The sequence below is a fragment of the Pteropus medius genome, unplaced genomic scaffold (genome assembly GCF_902729225.1).
Source record: "Pteropus medius unplaced genomic scaffold, Ma_sr-lr_union100, whole genome shotgun sequence".
NCBI lineage: Eukaryota > Metazoa > Chordata > Mammalia > Chiroptera > Pteropodidae > Pteropus > Pteropus medius.
In genome coordinates this window covers 332,526-344,822 of record NW_024352786.1, presented here as the reverse complement: position 1 = coordinate 344,822, position 12,297 = coordinate 332,526, and the positions used below count along the sequence as shown (strand labels likewise).

Genomic DNA, 12,297 nt, shown 5'->3' with positions numbered 1-12,297 from the left:
CTGGCTAGGAGACCGGGACGCGAGGCGGGGGTGGGGGGAGCGCGACTGCGTGCTCCTCCCCTGAGCTACTCAGCGCCTCCTCCCAGACACGTGACCACATGCGGTGGGTGTCCTCGCTCCCGCAGCGTAGTTCGCTCTGTTTCTTCCCTCCCGCCGCGGTGCCCTTCTTCTCCCCTGTTCCCATCCCACCTCCCTTCCTCACCTCCCTCCCTACGTCCCAATAGTGGCTCGAGCTGCTAAGCGCCCGCCCCTCCGCCCTTTTCTGAGATTGCTCATTGGCTGAGGTGTCAAGGACGCGTCCCGAGGGCGGCTGGCAGCCATTGGTGGGATGAGCAATCCGAGTTCCCGGATGAGGGAACATTCTGCAGTATAAAGGGAGCGGGGAAGGCGGGAGACAGCGCAGTTTGAATCGCGGTGCGACGAAGGAGTAGGCGGTGGGATCTCGTTGGGTGTTTGACTAGTCCTTTCTCTGCCTTGCTTGTTTGAGCTTCAGCAGAATTTGAAATGGTAAACTTCGCCGAGCTGCTCCAAGACTCCGCGGGTTTTTGCCAGTGGGAGAAAAACCCGTTACAAACGGAGATGAGGGTGAAGTGGCGACGGTTGGGAACGCGCGGAGACAGGATTTGGAAGAGCGGGGGGAGGTGATTTGTCGGCGGCGAGCGGAGCCGCCTGCGATCTCGCGGCGGACGGCGACGGTTGGGTGGCGCACGCAGCGCCGCTGGGGGCCAGCGGACGGAGGCGCGCGGCCGCGGCGGGCGCGCAGCGGGGGACGGGCGGGCGGGGTCGCCCTTGCGACGCGCGGCGGGCCGGAGACCCCGGCGGGGCTCGGGGGCGCGCTCGCGCCCAGGCCGCGCTGTGGTGGGGGAGGGGCGCTCCGCCTTGGTAATCCTATATTCTCCGTTCCTCCTTCGCTCCCGGGCGTGTGCGCGCTGCAGGCTGGCGGTAAGGCTGGGAAAGACTCCGGAAAAGCCAAGACAAAGGCGGTTTCCCGCTCGCAGAGAGCCGGCTTGCAGGTCAGTGGTTGTTCGTGCGGTTTAGAAATTGTGTTTTTCTTTCCTCCTTGTTTATTATCGCTCTAGATGGGCGTTTTATCTTTGCGTGGGTGGTACGGTGTCGCGACTTGGTTCGCCGATAACGATAAATATCGGCGGCGGTGGGGGGGGGAGCAATCACGTGTGTCGATGCTGGAGCGCTTTGCTGCACCAGCGTCCGTGCCCCTTGTTTTGGCGTGCGTATTATTATCTTCGACTCATATCTTCGTGCATTTATGTTTGTATGTGCTTAACATTAGTTTCCGGTGGGCCGTATTCATCGACACCTAAAATCTAGGACGACCAGCCATGGACGTGTGGGCGCGACTGCTGCTGTGTACAGCGCAGCCATCCTGGAGTACCTCACCGCAGAGGTAAATGGGTGTACGCCTATAATCTGGAAAAGGTTTGGTGGTGGAGGGGGCGGGGGGACAGCGGCGAGAGGGAAGGAGGAAAGTGATGCAAGAAAACTCCCAGGCCCTAAATGCGGTGAGAAGCCTCTGAGAACGCTAGAGGGAGCTGGAGATCATGAAGGAATCCTGCGCTTGAGCTGCTCTTGGAAATAAAATTGCGTGTCCCTTTTATAGCTTTTGCGTATCTTGCCGTCCAAGTAGTGGGGGGAACCACAATTGGTCGTTCATGGAGATTGGATTCCGCTCTGGCTCTTGGCTTTAAGGAGAGTTGGAAGGAAATTGATTATACTCTGCCTTCTAGGTACTTGAATTGGCAGGAAATGCATCAAAAGACTTAAAGGTAAAGCGTATTACCCCTCGTCATTTGCAACTTGCTATTCGTGGAGATGAAGAATTGGACTCTCTCATCAAGGCTACAATTGCTGGTGGTGGTATGTAAATACTAGAATTTTATTTTAAATTCTTTTAAGAGGAAAGGATTCTTTGCTTTAATTTCCATTAGTAATTTTTAGTCTAGAAGAGGGCACGTGAGTATATTTTCACTGATATGCAGCATGGTCGCATCATGAAATATGATTTCCGAACATAACTGAATTTTTATTCTGCATACTTGATCTTCAGATTTAAAGACATTTCCAGTGTGATTTTTTTTTTTTTTTTAACGTGTGTATAAAACAATTTATTCCTGTCCCTCTCGTAGGTGTCATTCCACACATCCACAAATCTCTGATTGGGAAGAAAGGACAACAGAAGACTGTCTAAAGGATGCCTGGATTTCTTATCATCTCAGGACTCTAAATACTCTAACAGCTGTCCAGTGTTGGTGATTCCAGTGGACTGTATCTCTGTGAAAAACACAATTTTGCCTTTTTGTAATTCTATTTGAGCAAGTTGGAAGTTTAATTAGCTTTCCAACCAACCAAATTTCTGCATTCGAGTCTTAACCATATTTAAGTGTTACTGTGGCTTCAAAGAAGCTATTGATTCTGAAGTAGTGGGTTTTGATTGAGTTGACTGTTTTTAAAAAACTGTTCGGATTTTAATTGTGATGCAGAAGTTATAGTAACAAACATTTGGTTTTGTACAGACATTATTTCCACTCCGGTGGATAAGCTCAATAAAGGTCATATCCCAAACTGGTTGTGTTTTAAATTTGCTTCACTAATAGGAACTTTTCTTTTGAATGGGTATCTCATCTAGCAATAATTTAAGTGTATTTTCTGGAAATTTCTCAAGAGCAACAAAGAAGGCCCAACTGTAAATTTTAATGTTTTGTAATAAGCTATTAAAATAATTTAAACTGGCACAAGTATTTTAGGCTGTTTGACTAAGTCTTTTGACAGCTTTCTGTATGTGACAGCCCTACTACACTGTTGTGCAACTGCTGTGGTGGAGAGCCAGGCAGGTAGGAAAGTCCTGTCTAGCTTAGACTGGAGATGCTTTCTGTGTGCTACACTTTTGAAACCATCTGAAATAAATTGCTCAATCGGTAACATCTTTGGGAAATACTATTCTCATTTTACAGGAGAGAGGATTTCTTAGGAAGTCCTGAGTTTTGGTATTTCCTTGCATGGCTAACAACTTGACTGAATATTGTAAAAAATACTTATTTTATGATTAGGTCGAGCGGATTGTTTTGCACTATGGTTTCTGGCAAATTAGTCAAGTTTTTTAAAATTTGGTTGAGGACATTGCCAAGAATTAAGTGGCGCTTTCCTCCCACTGAGGAAACCAACATAATATGGTAAGCATTTCACAGGGGCAATGTCATGAAAAAAGGGAGAAAACCAAGTTCTATGACGGTACCTGGAGAGCTGGTTCCTGCCTTGTTTTGGTCATAAAGGGTTAGGGTTAAAGGCTTTTCACCAGAATAATTGCAAATTGCTTTGTACCTCCTAGGTATCCTGAGAATTTAATGGAATCTGGGTCAGAAAAATGTGTAGCTGAAGTAGGCAACAAAACAAGCCCCAGAGTTAGGGTGTAAGGACGCTGTAATGTGTTCGACACCTGTGCCGGAAGCCCTGCGTAGGGACTGACCGCGTCCTCACCTGACTGAATCCTCCAAAGGCTATAGGGTTCCGGAGTCGGGGCCTTCGATTCCTGGTAATTTTCCTGGAAACAAGCATCCTTCAGTTTGCATGTATCCGTCGCCCCCGCGGACTCAGGGCCGCGCGCGTTGGTAATGGGGCAGTGTACCGCCAGTGCTAGTGGCAGGTCCCCGCCTCGGCGGAATACCCCAGTAGGCCGCGGTGCTAGTGTCGCCTGCCCGCCCCCTCGGGTTGTGCGGCCCTGAGCCTCCCCGCGCCGCGCACGGACTACGGAGTCGGCTCGAACACCCAGGCCCTGGAGCTCGACCCCGGGGCTGGGAGATGCGGCTCGCGCAGTAGCCGCCCGCGGGGGGCGGGGAGGCCCCTGCGCGGAGGCGGAGCTGCGAGCCCGCCAGTCCGCCGCGGCCGCCGCCGTCGCCGCGGTCCCTGCGCTCCTCCCCGCTCGCCTCCGCACGCCCCCGCGCGGGCCGGCCTCGCCTCCTCGGCGGTGGCTTCCGCCCCTCGTAGCTGCGCTCCCGGAGGAAACGGAAGAAGGTGTAAGCCATGGAGGGGAACCGGGATGAGGCGGAGAAATGTGTCGAAATAGCCCGGGAGGCCCTGAACGCCGGTAATCGCGAGAAGGCCCAGCGTTTCCTGCAGAAGGCCGAGAAGCTCTATCCACTGCCGTCGGCCCGCGGTGAGGCCCTCAATGTCCCTTCCCTCCCTGCTGGTACCCCACACTGCCGCGAAGCCCGCCTCCGACCCCACCATCACTCCTCCGGGAGCCGGCAGGGCCGCGGGTCAGCCGACCCCTCGGCGGGACCGTGGGGGGAGCATCCCAACACACCTCAGCTCCGGCCCCAACCGTCCCGGGCCGGCCTGCGGGAGGGCCCGGGACGGGCTGCCGAGACTCCCCCTGCCTGTAAGATGCCGGCTCTCAGCTAACCGGCGAGAGTTGCCGGCTTTCTGATCCGTTTTCGGAAATGTCTGGCTGCCATTCTCTCGGGAGAGTGTGCCTGGGATATTTGTCTAGTCTTGTCTCAGTCTCACCAGAGTGTCGGCTTTATATCTGGGATTTTGGTTCTGCGGCCCTCCCTGTACCTATACTCACTCCCAAATAAGGCCTAGGCCCCTAATGAAGTGAGAGGAACTGGGAACTCTAGTCGCTAAGGTACGGGTCTCAGGTTCCACCATCTCTGGGGTAGAACATTGTTCCCAAAGCAAGCATTTTCGAATGCCTGAAATAACAATTGCTTTTCCCTGGGAGGGAGTTCATTTAGAAGAGAAAAGCATAAATTTGGCAAGAATGATAAAGAGTAGGTGGTGATTTATTAAATAGTGTCTGATTTGATAACACCAAAATTATCCACAAATGGGTACATCTCTAAGGAACTTCTTTTAATTATATTCACCCTGTTCATGTCCTGATCTCTATGCTTTAAAGTAATAATAATAGCCAACATTTATTGAGCACTTACAAAGTGCCAGGTCTTGTGCCTAGTGTTATATATGAATTACTTTATTTACGCCTCAAAACAATCTTATGTAGAGGTACAGGATTCATTTGACCAGGTTTACTTGTAGGGAAACAGACTGCCTTTTTGATGGATGGACCATTGGATGGATGAATGGATGAATGAATGAAAGTATCTTAGCCAAGGTCACACAGAAATTAGTAGCAAAGTCATAATAGTACTTGAGCTTTCCAGCTCCAAAAGGCCTTTAACCGCTACTCTCTATTGCCTTTCCAATAGGATACTGTTTTGTTGAAGGTTCAAGGTATTTCTAGGTTAAGAAGAAAATTATTGATAAGAATGTGCGGCTACGTGTTTTGTTTTATTATTGCTTTCATAATTTGTTTCTACATTGCTGAAGCTCTTGTATTCTTTGATTTTCTCTATCCTTTCATTGCTATTGAATACTATGCCAGAGAGGACAGGAAGGGGAAGTGAAAGAAATGAGTTAATTTTTTTTTTAATGTGACAAAAAACACATAAAATTAACCAATTTAATTTTTTTTTTCCAATTTAACCATTTTAAAGTGTACAATTCAGGAGTGTTAATTGTTTTCACATCGTTGTGCAACAGATCTCTGGAATTTTTCATCTTACAGAATTGAAACTATACCAATTAAACAACTTTCTATTTTTCCCACCCACCAGCTCCTGGCAACCACCATTCTACTTTCTTTTAAAATTTGATCACTACAGGTACCTTATATAAGTGGAATCATACATAGCAATTCTCCCACTTAATGTTGTCGATAGGCTTTGTGACTTTAAGTGAAATGACTGTAATGAAACCACATTGGCCATAGGCTAATTAGTATAAACAAGAGTTAAGTTCCTACAGCATCTTATCAACATTATATATAAAATGAAGCTGAACAAGGCAATGTTATTCGAGGACCTGCTGTAGTATTTGTCTTTTTTAACTGGCTTATTTCATTTAGCATGATGTATTTGAAGTTCATCCACGTTGTAGCATGTAGTAGGATTTTCTTTTTTAAAGCTGCACAATATTCCATTGCATGTATATCCCACATTTTCATTGTCCATCTGTCAGTAAACATTTAAGTTGTTCTTATAGTTTGGCTATTGTGAATAATGTTGCTATGAATATGGCTTTACAAATTTCTCTTTGTGATCCTGTTTTCAATTCTTGTGGATAGATATGGAGAAATGGAATTGCTGGATCATATTGGTAGTAATTCTATTTTACTTTTCTGAGGAACAGCTGTACTGTTCCACAGCAGTGTCACCATTTTACATTCCTACCAACAATGCACAAGAGTTCCAGTTTCTCCACGTCCTCACCAACACTTATTTTCTTTTTGCTTGTTTGTTTTTGATAGTAGTCATTCGGACAAATGTGAAGTGATATCTCATTATGGTTTCGATTTGCATTTCTCTGATGATTAGTGATGATTGAATAGCTTTTTATATGCTTGTTGGCCATTTGAATATCATCTTTGGGGAAATGTCAGTTCAAGTGCTTTGCCTGTTTTTTAACTGGGTTATTTGTATTTTTTTGATTGTTGAGTTGTGGAAGTTTTTTATGTATTTTATATATTCAGTTAGATGATTTGCGTGTTTTTTCTCCCATTCTATAGGTTGTCTTTCATTCTGTTAATTGTGTCCTGTAATGCACAGAAGTTTTTAATCCCATTTGTCTATTTTAGCTTTTATCGCCTTTGCTTTTGGTGTCATATCTAAGAAACCATTGCCTAGAGTTAAATTTTTTTGACACTTCCTACTATATGAATACATGATGTCATTTATTTGTCATTATCTACTCCTGGAGGGACAATTTGAACATTAAGCAAGTAAACACTCGAGACAGAATACCTTGGCTTTTGAAGCCTAACTCCTCCACCTACTAACTTGGAACCTTAATCTTGAGCAAATTAGAAAACCTCTTTAGCCTTTAGCTTTTTTATCTACAAAATGGGACAATAATGTACTGATTTTATAGGGTTGTGAGGATTAAATGAGTTAATACATGGAAAGCATTTACAGTAGGCTCTCAATTATTTTGGTATCATTTCCATTTTACAAGTGTGAGCCTCTGAGAAATTTAAAACTTGTAGTCTGTCATTCTATCAGACAAGCAACTTGAATCATTCTGCTAAAGGATACTTTAAGACATTAAAGCCCAATACAGTTGTTGCTTTTTTTCTTTCTTTTTTTTTTTAGGTTAAGCAACCCTTGGTTGGCCTCACAGATTGCAAGGACCTTGTCAGTTTACAATCTCTTATTTTTTTAATTTTTAGTTTTTTTATTATTTTACGCCTGCAGCACCTGGTCTTCTTAGGTGGTCTCCCATCCAAATTCTAACCAGGCTCAACTCTGCTTAGCTTCTGAGATCAGACGGGATTGGACTTGTTCAGGATGACATGGCCGTAGGCCAATTATTGCTTTTAAAGACATGAACAAAGGAAAAATTAAGAAATACAAAGTGAAAATTAGTACAGTGTATTATAAGGTGGCAGTATATGATTATCAAATAAAGTGATAGGCTACAGCTGTGTAGTCTAAAAACCTTAGTTCAGATGCAGACTTCGCCTCTGACAGCTTTGTAACCAGGGGCAAGTTACTTAGCTTCTCTAAGCCGTGTTTAGTTATGCGTAAAGTGAAAATTTAGTCACGGGTTTGATATGAGCATTAGCTAAAATAAAGCTATGTGCAAATACTTGGTAAAGTGTATTTTATATAGAATGTTTCAGAAGATGTTTATTGAAATAATTTAAAAATTCAGGGGAGGGAAAGATCTACAACCTTTTTGTAAGCTCCTGATGAAATGTTTAGTGTAGAAGGAAATTGAAGCTCTTGGTTAAAATGAAATTGTATATTTTTATCTCTGAATTTCACCTACTCTAGACTGCCATCAAACCCTTATAACTCAAGAGTTTTGACTAAATGTTCCTGTAGATGAGTTTTTATACTAAGATGGGCAAAAGAAAACACTGCGCTTTGATTGATCTCCATTATTTTTATGCAGTGAATGGGAAAATACGAAACTAAATTCTAGCTAAATTCCAGAATTTTTGTCCTCTTTACATTTTATTCTTGCCAGGTGAAAAATCTGATTGATAAAACAGTTTTAAAAATTGACAAGAGTTTTCCTTGAGGAAAAACTTGATCTTCAAATGGCTCTAGGACATTGTTGCTTTCTAAGTTTTTAGTTGAGAATATTATTTTGCAATTTATTGCCGTTCTAAGTGAATTGAATTTTACAGCTTTCAAATATTTTCATACAATGAGTTTAGTTTATGTTTGAAAGGATGAGTAGCGACTACATAGGGAATATAAATATTCTGGAAAAATGTCAGCAGAAGAAAGTAAATTACATTTTAGTTTCTTAAACTGTATATTTGTCGAATTATAGATGTGTTTTAGACTTTCACAGAAGGATACAATCTCACTGTTTTAATGCTTTACATTGCTATTTTAATACATTAGTGTTTCATGCTAATTGGGAAGTAGTTTGAACTATAGATTTTTTTTTTAGAGAAAAGCATTTTTCTTGTTTTCTAGAATTTCACAGTAATTTGAACCAAATGGCAGCCTACAGCTTCAAAAAAGGCCATTGTGTGTCTGCTTTAATGAATGGATAGCTTATGTATAATTTGCAGCATCTTCTGCATAGTAGCAATTAAAATAGTCCTATTTTAATTTTTTCCCTCATGTGAGAGAGGTTTAGATTTTTCTTTTTTTTTTTTTGCTACATTACTTTGAAATTTAAATCTAATTTAAAAATTCAAAGTTCTGTCTCCTTTTGTCTCAGAATGGTAAAATAAAGCTTTTTAAACTCATTACACATCTGGAGTATTATTAGCCAACCTATTCCTTTTAAGACAGTTCCATTTTTTTCTATTTCTGACTTAAATAAAATTTAGGGACAAGTACAAATTATACATTCAGAACAATTACTTTGATAGCACCAAAATAAAATGATTTCCAAATTTCAGCTAATAGCGAAATGATTTCAGACATTATAGTTGAAGAAAAAATACTGAATCCGGCTTTGAACCTTAATTTAGTAATTGTGTGACTTACGTACATAACTATCTTCCTGAGCCTCAATTTTCTCATCAATAAAATGGGGGTATAGTTATTCAACAGATATTTACTGAATGCACACTTTTCGTGCCAGGCACAAAAAGTGAAAAATAAAAGTCCTTTAAAATATGAATTATCTGTCGAACATAATAATAGCTCAATTCCTGTCATTCTCTTTTCCTTTCCTGAGCCTCAGTTTCCTCATCCATAACCTTCCCCCCATTCTTATAAGAATATTTCAAGTGCTGTCAGAATGCCATGTATAATTTTTGGATATTGCCTTGGAATTAACAGTGTAATATCTATCTCTTTTCTATAATTTTTTTAGTTACGCATTTGAGCACAAAATAATTGCTTTAAGTTAGGATTAATCTCCATTTAGATTCAAATGCTCATTCCGTGCTTAGTAACGTGTAATTCTCTCTGCCTTGCTGCATTCTTTCCTTGTATTGTCTTAAGTACATAGCTCTCTCTCTCTCCTCGATTAAAAACTCTTTCGCCGTCAGGAACCATTTTAATTTTAATCATCTTTTTATTCCCTAGGAGCCTGACAGTCTTTTGCATGTACTTGTGGTATTTATAAGCCTGGATTTTCCAGAAAATACCTGTTTATATAATTTTATTCCATTTAATAAAGATGATTTATTAAATAATCAGATGAAAAATCTATAGCTATAAGACTTTTCACAGTAATATATTTTTGAAATGAAACTTTTCTGTAATCTGACAAATGTGCAAAAATGTATACATAAGGTTTGTCACTGTAGCAAAAATTTGAAAAGAGTATAAATGTCCATTAGTGGAAATTGATTAAATAAATTGCATTGCATTTATATACGGTGTATTAAAAAAGATGATGCGGCTCAGTAATTTTTTATCCTCTGACCCCCTCACTCTGCTCATTGGCTATAAATCTCTAGCTGTCTTTGTGGACTTCTGAGTTGAGCCTGATCTATCTCCTTTATTGCAATAGTCTTGAATAAGGTCTAAAAAAATGATGATGTGGACCTATATTTATTGCTATAAAATGATACACACAATATATTATGAATTAAATGAAGGTAGACTGCAGATATATGTAGACTATTCTAGTTTTGTTAAAAATATCTAAAAAGCTATACAGATAGCTAACTAGAGTAACTAGAGTTAAATATACCAAAATGGTTGAGTGATTTTTTTTCTTGTGTGGGATTTATATATGATTTTTATTTTATGTCTTTTTACATGAACTTAGCAACACTACTCTTTATAATCACACAAGTAAAAGTTACTTCAAGTTTGTGAGGAGGAGGGGGAAAATCCATTTGTTTTACAAATCATGTGTTCTTATTTTAGAGTCTGCTAATGATGGACATTATACATAACAGGTGTGTGGCAGAAACTTATTAAATAAAAACAGACCTTGGTTCTTCACTTTTGGGTTATTCACATAAACTTTTAATAGTATATTTACTTTTTCAATGGTTTTTAATATGCAGACTATGTTAAAACACCAAACAAAGCAGTATGTCTGGAAAGTGAATGCATAAAGTAAGGTTGAATAGTTTTAAAACTAAAAGTAAATGTAATCTGGTTTATAAGTACTATATCTGTTCAACTAATGTTTGTAATACTGCATTGTTGTAAATGAGATCTCGTGATAGTTAAGACATTTAATAAATCAGAAAAATTCAAGGTGTTCTAAATTCTGGCAGTATTTGAACTGAATTATCTTACCTTCTCAGGCATTGATTTCATTGATTATTAATATAGAAAGCCTTGCCGATTCCATTTTTAAGATGACAAAACTGGATATTGAGACTCAGAGGTAATCGAACTTGTGCAAATTTTCACTCTTTGGAACCAAAGAGTGTTTGGTGTGAGCACATGTACACACATATCCCTTGTTAAGCAGAACTCTTATGCATGAAATTATAGAAAAATTTTCAGAATAGTAAGTATTGAAAATCTAAAACAAACTATATGATCCTGCTATAGCAATATTCAGCATATAGCTATTAATGTCCAGAAAAACACATATTTGTGCTCAACATGAAAGGGAACAAACGTACAGATAACTTCTAACTAAGCATGCATGGGAAGTTTATGGCCACCTGTAAATACTAAACACATATAACCACTTTCATATCTAGGTTCACAGTTTTTAAAAAATAATTTCTTCATTTATTAGGTGAAATACTTCTATAAAGAGACACTTCCCCTTCACCTGTTTTAGGATTACGCAGTGGTATAATTCACATAGAAAAGACTTGATTGCTTTTATCAGTTTTCAAGAAAAAGAGTTGGTTCCCTTTCTCCAAAAGCAGTGGAAGCTGCTTTAGGTTAGTTCGCTCCTGAGTCTGATCAACACACTCCCAGTAGTCTTTAATAGTTACCTTGCTCTTTGGTATAATAGAATGTTTCAGTCTCCTCTTATACATTTCCTGTTGTACACCTAGAATCAACCAATTAGCCCTAGTTTCTTTTAGTGGAAAATGGTGTTTCAGCATTACCATCTGGCTATTAAAGATGCTGTGGGTAGTAGATTGTTCATTATCTATGGGCCTTTCTGTATACAGACTTGGAAATAATTTTTTTTTTAATGCTGAAACAGCTTATGAGTTTATATTACTATTATTCTGATTCAAGTTAAGTACTTTGTGGTGTTCACTTAAACTGTTCTAGCTCATACTGCTATCTCCTACCTTCCATAGTAGTAATTCTTATTCTTAAGGCCATTGTAAATGATAGATATGTCACGATTATTTATTTGCTTTATGCCACATCATATACGTAATAGTTTCAGAGTAGTAGTACTAACACTACCTACTATATAATTATTGAAAACAGTTAAATTTTCTTTGCATATATTTTCTCCATTTTTCCTCCCCATTTTAATTTTTTTTTAATTTCAATCTTACAGAAAAGTCACAAGAATAGTGCCAACTTCCCATATTCATTTTACTCAGGCTTCCTATTGAATAAAATTTTACCACATTTGTTTTATCATGCCCTCCTCTCCCTCTCTGGTATCGCTTCCTATATACACACAATTTGTTCTCATTATATATTTTTCTTGAACTAAAAGTAAGTTGTAGACATGACATCCTGTTACCCCTAAATAATTGTGTATGTTTTCTAAGACAGGGGCACTCTTTACAAACCACAATATAATCATCAGATTCATGAAATTAATGCATGTACCTTGTTCAAATTCTGCCAGTTTTTCCAATTATGTGTGATAGTCAAAAGGGCACATGTTGCACTTATGGACATTTTTTTCCTC

The 12,297-nt window shown here is 40.2% G+C and overlaps 2 protein-coding genes and 1 pseudogene across 2 annotated transcripts in view; 2 read left to right on the top strand and 1 right to left on the bottom strand.

The window, feature by feature from the left end:
- The first annotated feature begins 289 nt into the window (after positions 1–289).
- On the top strand, positions 290–2,583 carry H2AZ1 (H2A.Z variant histone 1). The gene is made up of 5 exons (XM_039848864.1): positions 290–507; positions 936–1,013; positions 1,292–1,405; positions 1,746–1,875; positions 2,145–2,583. The coding sequence occupies exons 1-5, from the start codon at positions 505–507 to the stop codon at positions 2,204–2,206; spliced, it is 387 nt and encodes a 128-aa protein (XP_039704798.1). The 5' UTR covers positions 290–504; the 3' UTR covers positions 2,207–2,583.
- Positions 2,584–3,936: 1,353 nt separating this feature from the next.
- DNAJB14 (DnaJ heat shock protein family (Hsp40) member B14) overlaps positions 3,937–12,297 on the top strand; it is a 40,126-nt gene continuing 31,765 nt past the window's right edge. The window contains exon 1 of the mRNA XM_039848863.1: positions 3,937–4,168. Within this exon, the coding sequence (XP_039704797.1) occupies positions 4,036–4,168 (133 nt within the window). The 5' untranslated portion in view covers positions 3,937–4,035. The remainder of the gene's footprint in view (positions 4,169–12,297) is intronic.
- Positions 7,260–7,378, bottom strand: LOC120591364 (uncharacterized; annotated as a pseudogene).